At 41.9% G+C, this 10,084-nt stretch overlaps 1 protein-coding gene across 2 annotated transcripts; it reads left to right on the top strand.

Annotated features, from left to right (window-relative positions):
* The first annotated feature begins 1,054 nt into the window (after positions 1 to 1,054).
* LOC134575202 (zinc finger protein 391-like) lies at positions 1,055 to 6,963 on the top strand. 2 transcript variants are annotated; one of them, XM_063434450.1, is made up of 7 exons: positions 1,055 to 1,254; positions 1,960 to 2,079; positions 2,197 to 2,259; positions 2,782 to 2,944; positions 4,687 to 4,857; positions 4,939 to 5,062; positions 5,183 to 6,963. In XM_063434450.1, exons 4-7 carry the CDS (start codon positions 2,867 to 2,869, stop codon positions 6,640 to 6,642), a joined length of 1,833 nt encoding a protein of 610 aa, XP_063290520.1. In that variant the 5' UTR covers positions 1,055 to 1,254; positions 1,960 to 2,079; positions 2,197 to 2,259; positions 2,782 to 2,866; the 3' UTR covers positions 6,643 to 6,963. The 2 variants fall into 2 exon arrangements, with proteins under 2 accessions (XP_063290520.1, XP_063290519.1); XM_063434449.1 differs by having other exon boundaries at positions 1,960 to 2,259.
* Positions 6,964 to 10,084: the final 3,121 nt, after the last annotated feature.

The following is a 10,084-nucleotide window of genomic DNA, read 5'->3' as shown; positions in this document are numbered from 1 at the left end:
AATGTAAGAGTACAGTATAGAATGGTCAAAGACAAGCCGAGGTCGAGGGTAACAGAAGACAGGTAAGCGAGAGACAAGCCGAATCAAGGGTAACAGAGATAAGCAGAGTAAGGTAAACAAGCCGGGTCAAAACCAAAAGGGATAATAGAATACACAAGCACTGAGTGACTAGAACAAGCTAGAACCACGACAGGGTAATGAGCTAATGAAAGAAGCTCTGTTAAATACCCTGTTCAGAGCAGTAACCACGCCTCCGAGGCGTCCTGATTGGTACTGCAGCAATTGAGTGACAGGTCATTCCGGAGGAGTGTCCTGATGACAACTTCCTGCCTAGATGCTGTAAAAGGCAGTCACTCCCTCGCGGCCGGCCTTGCATGACCGGATAGACCGTGGGAAAGGGAGCCATCAGGCCGTCTGGATGGAGGAACAGCTAAGTCTCTACCTCTTTCGGAGGTAGAGACCGCAGGTACCCTGACAATGGGAAATTAGTTCTCACTTTATGAACTCTCACTTTATGAACCAGGCTACGGAAACCAATTAGTTTGTAAAGTCGGGAACTACCTGTAATATAAAAGTTACATATTAGTGAGGTAAAGGGACATAATGCTATCTCAAGGTTCTGGAGATATACACAAACGTAGGGGCAGCACCAAACACACACACACACACACACACACACACTGGACTTTGCCAACCTGCCGCAGTCTGTTTCTTATCGTCATGACAGAATGCTATTTGCAAACACTGGACCATTTACAGCATGTGTGTTGGGTTTTCTCTCACAAGTGAACCATTTTATCCAACAGGGACTACTGTAAAAGCAGATATACCATCAACAGGTCTCTTTATACTTTCCTTATGGTAATACCTCAATCCTGGGTGTCTGGAATGTGTCCCACCTTTTAAACGTCAATGGCAGACTCATTGCTTTAGTGGTGAAGGTGTAAAAACCCATCCCAAGGAACCCATCCCACTTAATCTCAGTGAAGTGATCTAGGTGCTGTGGCCCTGTAGCTTTAACCCGCCCATGTAAAACATTGCAGATTAACTCCATTGCAGGATTAACCCAAGCCTACGAGCAGTCTTCCTGGTAGCCACTAGTATCACTCCCATGTTGAGACCCGATACAAGCTCCTAGTGTAGCATTTGATGGTCGCACAGCGGCGATTTAGCTCACATGTGCACTAGTCTCCTAATATTCCCCCCAAGGAGGCGGGACGGCGGTGGAGAGAGTAGTACAGCATTGAGGAAAAGGTAAGTATTTTGTTTTTCGTGCAGTCGGAGAGGGGGTGGTAGAGGGGCAGGGACGTGTTTGTATTCCTAACCCTATAGTTATCCTGTAAATACATGTCTGTTTGTTCATACTGTGTCACTGCATTTGATATGAAAACAGTCACTGAAATACTCACATCATCACCATACACACAGCTATCAAAATTGACTCATAATGTTGGACTCAGTTGTGTTTTAGACGGCTCCTTGTGCCCATGCAGTCTACTTGGAAAGTGATCCACGGGAGGTCTTACACAAAGGCTGGTGTCTTAGTAACTCCAGTAGCAGTTACAATAGTTAATATAAGGTCAACAATAAAACACTTCAGTTCAGTTCACAGGAGGATAAGTTACAGAAATAAGTAACCCTACCCCTACCCCTAACTAATATCAGTATTGAAATCACTAGATGGATTTCCTAGTTAAAACAGAACAGTCTGTGACTAAATTAAAACACTGAATATAGATGTAATGACAATGTACTGTGTAATAAGGTGTTTTCAATCTTTATATGTCATATTTTATCTCAAAAAGACTGACTTGGGCTGTGTCATGGGCATATGTATTTTGTTATTCCCCTCCAGTCCCACAATTTGTTTTCTAAGTCACTGGACCCCTGTTTTACCTTGATTTGGCTTTTTTTTTTTTGCTCCCGGGTCTTCTTCATTTTTGGCGCCATCTTCAGTAGCCTGACAGTGCTATTGGCCCGCTGCCTTCCTCTGCCCTTTGTCCTCCTCCCGACATGATGCCCAGGAGCTACATCACTCAGTAGAAGACACGCAAGCCTTGTAGATGGGGCGATGGAAAGGTAAGAATGCTGGGAAGTTTATACTTGACAAAGGAAGTGCCCTGAGCTCCACCGTTTGTCAAGCATAGGCAAAATACATCATGCAGAGCAGGCCTTATTTTGTCTCATGTATTTTAGGTGAAATAGGAGAGATATGAAGACCAGAATGGGAGACAGGAAGAAAGGAAGAATCGAGTAATGGTATGTATGCCGAGACTGAGCTACTTTAAATGTTTTGGTTTTTCACTTGCTTTTTATTTTTCACATTTGTGTAATGCCCTATCATATAAATGATGTTGTGAGTATGTTAAGGACATGCATTGTCTAGTAAACAATTTTAAAACATTATTGTTTATGGTATTTAAATAAAATTTTTCTTTTTCCTGTGACTTTTTTTCCGTTCACCGACCAATTGCCTCTTGTGCAGGCATAATGTTTTAGCAAATGGTCATATCGAATGGTCATAGTTATCAGCCACCACCTCTTTTGAAACCTTTAGATACATTTTCTACTGTGAACACTATATTGAACTAAACTTCTTAAGGAAAAACTGGATTGTACTGCCCATGTTAAGGGGCATTCTATGGCTCTTCTGCTTTATTTAGCACTTTGGCCAAGAATCACATCTGGTTTTTGCCTTGACAAATTCTTCCCATTTAGTATTGCTCTTTATGTTTTCTATTCATACAGGGTTACATTAAAACAAAACACATCTATTTCTAGTTACAGATTGGTGGTGGTCACTTTAGTCTCTCCCTTCCACAAGGATCATATTCCACTCTCAGAGCATCTTAATAACTCTGTGACAATGTGCAAGGACAGAAACCGGATGACTGAGAAGATCGTGGACCTAACCTTGGAGATCATCTACTTGCTGACTGGAGAGGTGAGGGATACAGGAACGATGGATATGGTGGTCAGCCAATAAGTGGAGTGAAAGGTTGCACTAAGTGAATATAGCTAAAGTTGAATTACTAAAACTCACTATGTTGAGGAGGTCGGGGGAAAACGGGGGACCCGGGTGTGGATCTCAAGCCTTCAACAAACTGTTAAACTCCTTACTGTAGGGTGACACCAGTGAACTCAAGGGGTACCATAACCACTATAGTAGGCTGTAGTATGTGTGGTGCTTAGACTGATCATTTAAAGTAGCTGGGACCGGGATTGTTTTTCTTTTTATTTATTTTTTATTTGAGTAGCGCATGCGCATTAGGTCTCCCCCGCCGGTGGCCCCGCATGGGCAATCGGTCTCCCCCGCTGGATGACATCGGCAGGGGAGGAGCGTGGGCGGAGCCAGAACCAGCGCCGAGGGACATCGGCACTGGTCTCAGGTAAGTCACTGAAGGGGTTCTAACCCCTTCAGCAACATGGGATGAGAGGTGGGAGGGAGAGGGAACCTGCAGTCCCAGGAAAACAATTTGTTTTCCTCGCACTGGAGTGTCCCTTTAAGGAGGATAACAGACTGACCTCCAAAAGACACTATCTCTAGCAGGTTTAACTTCAATACTAAAAATACTTTTCTCTTTGGGACATATACTGCACTTTGCATTCAAGTTTGAAATGTAAATCGTATACATCCACTTATATATGTGATAATCATATTTTTTATGACCGCCGACGTCATGATGTAAATGACGTCACTGCCCGCTGAAACGTCCAAATTTGGATATTTTGGGGGCGTGGCCATTAATTAAAGAGCCAGATTATTAAAAGGGATCATTTGCGATGAATCATTGCTCTGTTGTGGTTCAAGCTTGATTGTTCCCTATAGTGCATATTCTGGTTTAGTTTAATGACTTGGCTCTGGTTTGACTATTCTGTGTTCTCCTTCCCTTTGACTCGACTTGTTTATTGGCTTACCTGTTTTCTGGCTCCCTCGACTTGTCCCTGACTACTCTCTGTCCTTACCATCGTTATTCTGGCCATTCTAAGGCCCGGTATACATTCTCCTATTTTGCACTCTGTGTATTGGATCCCTGTGTCGTTCCTGACAAACAGGAGCTGCAAGGGACAGGTTCAGGTAAGTAAAACTCTTCTTTCCCTGCACCCCACAACCACCACACCGCAAGTGTCAGAATTACCAATAGAGGTCTTTGCAAAGTATTTAAAGACCGCAGTAGGTGACAGAACTAATTTAAGTCTAGCAACCACTGGCCTACATAACGGGCAGCAGGAACTAGAATACATTTATGAATGGAGTCCAAATGTGCTGAGGGAGGAGAGTGTTCTTTTTTTCTGTCCAATATCTCCAAATAGGGGAAGGGTAGCTTGCATTACAGACAGCACTCTGTTTATCAGGGTCTCCGTCCCTCCTAGTAGGGTTCCAGAGATATTTCAGTAGAACAAAATTGTGGTCTACTAGAAATGCAGAGAAAGTGAAAAATACTGGCCTAGCCTCAGACTACAGGAAATTCAGTCTCTTGCCTCTGCTTACCATAGCAGTCATTCCCCATCCTAGACCAGACCAATGGTCATAACAGTATGATTCAAGATTGACTACCAAATGATTAAGGAAATAATAGAGCCCTGGGTCCCCTGTAAACCAGTATTGAGCAAGACTGAGGTCTGGTTTACTTGTGTTTCTGAACGGAAACATTTTAATGTGTTAACTTCACTTTCAATATGCAGCATTATGGCAAGAGGTCGGGAGAGTGTGTCAAGCGTAGCAGCAGTCCCCATATATCGGATGTATCCTGTTCTGCTTCAGTGTCTCCACCTCACTTATTGTTACATGAGAGGAACAATGAGAAGAAGATCCTGGAACTGACCAATCAGATCATCCAGCTGCTGACTGGAGAGGTGAGGCTGCTGGGAATGGGATATTATACAGTAAAACCAAGGGATGTGTCTGGATGGTGAGTGTATCATTGTGTGTGTCAGGTTCCTATAAGGTGTGAGGATGTCACTGTCTATTTCTCCATGGAGGAGTGGGAGTATCTAGAAGGACACAAGGATCTCTATAAGAATGTAATGATGGAGGACCACCTGCCACTCATCTCACTTGGTAAGAGAGATTTTAATTTCCATAATCTTTGTGTATAATAATAAAACATGTCGGGAACATTGCAATGAATAATGTTTGTATGGAATTTATCAGATGTTAATTAACATTATCTTCCGACAGATAACACTGCCAGCAAATCTGTACCTGATGTCTTTCATACCCCCGTTTCATTGCCCGGTATTGAAACCGAGGATAAAACCGAAAATAAAACCTATAAGGGGGGAACATGTTTGAAAATCCATCAAGAAAGTGAAAGACACACTAATTCTGTAGCATGCATGAAAAAGAAATGTGACTCACTTGAAGAAAGAAACCTCACTGATGTGGACGTTTATACAACAGAACACACAGAGACAGAATATACATCTTCTCTTATTAAGGACGAATTGGTCCAGTCTAAGGAAGACAATATTACAGATGGTGACATGGACATTAATACACTGACATCTACTTGTATTAAGGAGGAATCAGACTCATGTGAAGAAGGGAGTCTCACAGACACTGACGTTTATACACCCACAGTACATACACACACAGAAAATCCTTTTACTCATATTAAGAAGGAATCCGTGTCATGTCAAGAAGGAGATATGGCAGATATGGTTACTTATACTGAAGGTTCTCTAAAAGACAATCAAATTTCACCCAACACAGCACCTAATGTGCCTTTTATTGAACCTAGGAAACATGGCCATAATGCTAATATTAAATCTGGTAAGTTTTCCCAGTGCACACTGAACACAGAGGCAAGATCCAGCTGTTCAGGGGGTCAAAAAGGTCACAAGATGTCTTCTTCTGAAACTGAGAAAGTCTTCTCAGATTCTCATTCTGTCCTACATGAGACAGATTGTAGAGGAAAGAAACGATTGTCATGTTCTGAATGTGGGAGGGGAGAGAAACGATTCTCATGTCCTCAGTGTGGTAAGAAGTTTGGGCAGATGTCCAATTTGGTAATCCACCAGAGAATACACACAGGCGAGAAACCATTCTCATGCTCTGAGTGCGGAAAACAGTTTAACCAAAAGCCTCATCTTATGCGGCATCAGAAGATTCACACAGGAGAAAAGCCATTCATATGCACTGAATGTGGGAAATGTTTTGGCCAGGTCACTCAGCTTATTTCACATAAGAGGATTCACACAGGAGAGAAACCGTATTCTTGTTCTGAGTGTGGAAAATGTTTCAGCAATAACACAAGTATTGTTCTACACAGAAGGAAACACACTGGTGAGAGACCATTTATATGCTCTGAGTGTGGGAAATGTTTTATCAGTAGTGCAAGTCTTTCTGTGCATAGACGAACTCACACCGGAGAAAGACCGTATGCGTGTTCCGAGTGTGGGAAAGCATTTAGCAAAAGCTCGAGTCTTGTTGTGCATAAACGGATTCACACTGGAGAGAAACCATACTCATGCTCTCAATGTGGGAAAAGTTTTAGCCGAAGCTCAACTCTTGTTACACATAAAAAGACACATACGGGAAATAACCTGTACACGTGTTCGGAATGTGGGAAATGCTTTATCACACATTCATCTCTCACAAAACATCATAAAACTCACACGGGTGGAAAGCCATGCTGATGCATTATGGGATGTACTCCTAACCAGACTACCACCAGTCCTGAAATGATTACTGTAGACAAGGAAACATTATGAAAATTTTTCAAGTCTGAGCTTTTCCGAGTGGCATTGATCGTTAGCAGATTTGTGGATTACAACTTGCTCTTAGAGACTCACATAAACTGATTTCTCAATTCACCCATGTTTGACAGCTGTTACAACGTAGACATTATTAACTTACCATAATCATGGGTTAAAAGAGTGGTATTTTAACTTAGAGAGGTGTCTCCCCACCCCCCAACTGAAGAACACCTTGCATTGTGAAAGTATACAAACTGTGAAAGGGACATTTGTTTTTTTCCACACCACGTCTGCGATGCTTAAATCTAATATTCACTCGAGCGATATAAAGGTGTTTTATTTTCCATAAGTGATAAAGTGTGTATAAATATATACAGTATTGGGTACCGTGCAGGGCATTGGTAATTGGCATATATAGATACTGTCACTTTCATGTTCTCTGTGTGTACACGGTGATAGGGGAAAGAAATACAGAGACCCCTACTTTCATTCTTTTCAAATAATATATGTTTCCCTGTCTGAGCCCAGTTCAGAAAGTCCTGTAATTATAGATATTGAAAGCTGGTGGGAGGATGGAACAGAAAGAGAAAGCTAGGTGTTTAGGCTCTATGGCAAGTTAATGAGGATGCGATTCAAGGAGATGTCAACAGTAACCTTCATTACAAGACAGACCTCCTGGCATTTATAACAGGAGACAGACAAGATACATTTTAAGGAAAATTTCAATTTGTTGCATCTAAACAGTGCTCTGTCTGTTATATATCACAGTAAATCATTAACTGGTTTCTCCCTTGTGTATACGGTACACTCTGTAGTTTATTCACATCTTCTATGATTTCGGGTTTATGCTACAATTGTTTATATTTATTATTTTAACACTAGTCGACACTCAAAACTCTACAAAAAAACTGCTTTTTGAAAACTTGGCAAATATCACAGATGTTTTCAGACCCTTTGTTATGAAACGTAGTTTAGAGGCATTCCATTACTCCGGATCATCTTTGAGATGTTTCTACACTTTAATCGTCATCCGGTTGGCTGTCCACTGACAGACCCCATTCAACCTGACAGAGTAGGAGAGGATCCACAGAGATGACTGACAGAACCTAATCCAGATGTGCAAACATTTTTTGCAAAATACTCAGAAAGACTTGAGGTTGTAATTGCTGTGAACTGTACTTTAAGGGTCTGAATACTTATGTTAGTGCGATGTTTCATTTTTTTGTTTCTGTTTAATATTTTTGCAAAGTTTTCAAAAATCGTTTTTTTTTATTTTGTCGTTATGGAGTATTGAGCTTAGATTGATGTGACAAAAAGAATTTCACAATTGTAGCATAGGGCTACAAAATATAAAATGTGAAAAGAATTATTACATTCTGAATGCACTGTAATCCATGTTTATTCTTAAAAGGAATACTATAGGGACAGGAAGACACATGTATAAATGCGACTATAGTGTTAAACCCATCATTTCGGCCCCCGGATCCCCTGTCAGAGAAGTGAAAAGGTGTTTAAACTTACCTATTCTCCCACGCAGCACTGTTCTCGCTGAGGCTGGCCCCTCCTCGCCCCTTCCCTCCATGCCTGAGATTATCAAACTTGATCATCTCAGCCAATCCAATGCTTTCCTATGGGAGGCAAAATGCTGCACCAATCAGCATTGAATCAAAGGGTCACTATGGGGAACATTCCACGCCTCCATGTAGGGCGTGGAAACGCTGAACATCAGTGTGAACACAGTAAGCCCCTCTAGTCACCATTTCAGTGACAGCAATTATTATTTTATTTTATTATTATTTATATAGCACCAGCAAATTCTGTAGCGCTGTACAATGGGTGGACTACTGGGTGCGTCCATTTGTAACCAGACAAATGGACACACAGGAACAGAGGGGTTGAGGGCCCTAATAGACAATACAAACGTATATACAGTAGCCAGTGGGAATAAGTGTGCCACAGACCACCTGAGTGGAAACCCCTTACACCACTCAAAGAAATGCAAACATATAATACATACAATACAGTAGGTGGATCACACTTCTGGATATATCTGTAAAATATATAAAGCAATATAGTGTAATATTGTCTGTACAAATAATATAATAAACGGGAGTTGGAGTCAGGTACTCACAAGCCCAGAGCCAAATCTCAACATGTGGCTCTCATGGATAGCGCTGTGGGGCTTTTCTTAAGGATGTCCCTTTACTATTTCCAGATGACCTTATGGTTGTTCCGGCTGAGCATCAATAAATGCTCCACAGATAAGATGATATCCCTTTCAAGATGAAACTGTATTGCTCCACAATTCGGAGTAAAAAACTATATAAAACTCTTGCAGATAAAATAAAAAACAATAAAAGTATGTCTATAATAACGTGTGACTATAGGGCTCTATAAGTCATAAAATAAGTCCTGCCAATTGGCAAAGAAGTCCAAATAAAAATGTCCAAAACGCGTTTTGCCCCGTACCAGGGGCTTCTTCAATCGGTTTGTAATGCCCTGCATAATGAGCTTAAATGCTAGGGGGAGTGGGGTATAGTGACACAAAGGGTATAAGTAGGGGTAATAAAATAGGTTGCTAGAAAAGTATTCACTGAGAGCTTAGGTTATTTTTGACATTTGCAGGAGAGGCGTCATTGGGGGGAGGGGGAGGCCCACTAGCAGTTGAAATTATATGCTTTCCTGAAGCAGTGTGTTTTCAAAGCTTTTTTGAAGGAGTGGAGACTGGGTGAAAGTCTAACGGAGAAGGGAAGGGAGTTCCACAGAAAAGGTGCAGCCCTGGAGAAGTCTTGGAGGCGAGCATCAGAGGTGGGAGTATGGACAGAGGATAGACGTGGGTCTTCGGCAGAGCGCCAGGGCCTTAACGGGACATACTTAGGGAGGATAGGTAGGTTGGAGCAGCATTATGTAGGGACTTGTAAGCAAGCACCAGAATCTTAAATTGAACCATATATCTAACTGGAAGCCAATGCAGGGACTGACAGAGGGGGAGGCGTGGGAGGTACGATCGGACAGGAAAATTAGCCTCGCCGCCGCGTTCATTATAGATTGCAGCGGTGCAAGCCGGGAACACGTGAGACCACGGAGAAGCAATGTAAATGTTTACATTGAAAAGACTGCAAGCAAATGCTATAGACACCAGAACAACCACATTAAGCTGTAAGAGTTCTGGTAACTATAGTGTCCCTTTAAATAAAGATTAGTTCATATTTTCCCCTAACAATAGGCATGGTTCTGTTTGCTGGGGTGGTTCAGAAGAAAAATAATTACAGACTACTAGTTTTGGTACAGAGATCCTGTCCATGCTGTGCCCTGGGGTAGAAAACTATTATCCATAGTCTTATCCTGGGTTTAGGTAGACTCACGGAATTTCCCACCACCG

This window comes from Pelobates fuscus, chromosome 10, assembly GCF_036172605.1.
Source record: "Pelobates fuscus isolate aPelFus1 chromosome 10, aPelFus1.pri, whole genome shotgun sequence".
Taxonomy (NCBI): Eukaryota; Metazoa; Chordata; class Amphibia; order Anura; family Pelobatidae; genus Pelobates; species Pelobates fuscus.
Note: the sequence above shows the minus strand (reverse complement) of the source record. Positions and strands in the feature narration are given on the sequence as shown.

Excerpts from the sequence above, each read along its gene's own strand:
- LOC134575202 (XM_063434450.1), top strand. The coding sequence starts at position 2,867 with ATGTGCAAGGACAGAAACCGGATGACTGAGAAGATCGTGGACCTAACC. Across the intron at positions 2,945-4,686 it reads TCTACTTGCTGACTGGAGAG|CATTATGGCAAGAGGTCGGG; the intron begins GTGAGGGATACA and ends TTCAATATGCAG. Across the intron at positions 5,063-5,182 it reads CCTGCCACTCATCTCACTTG|ATAACACTGCCAGCAAATCT; the intron begins GTAAGAGAGATT and ends ATCTTCCGACAG.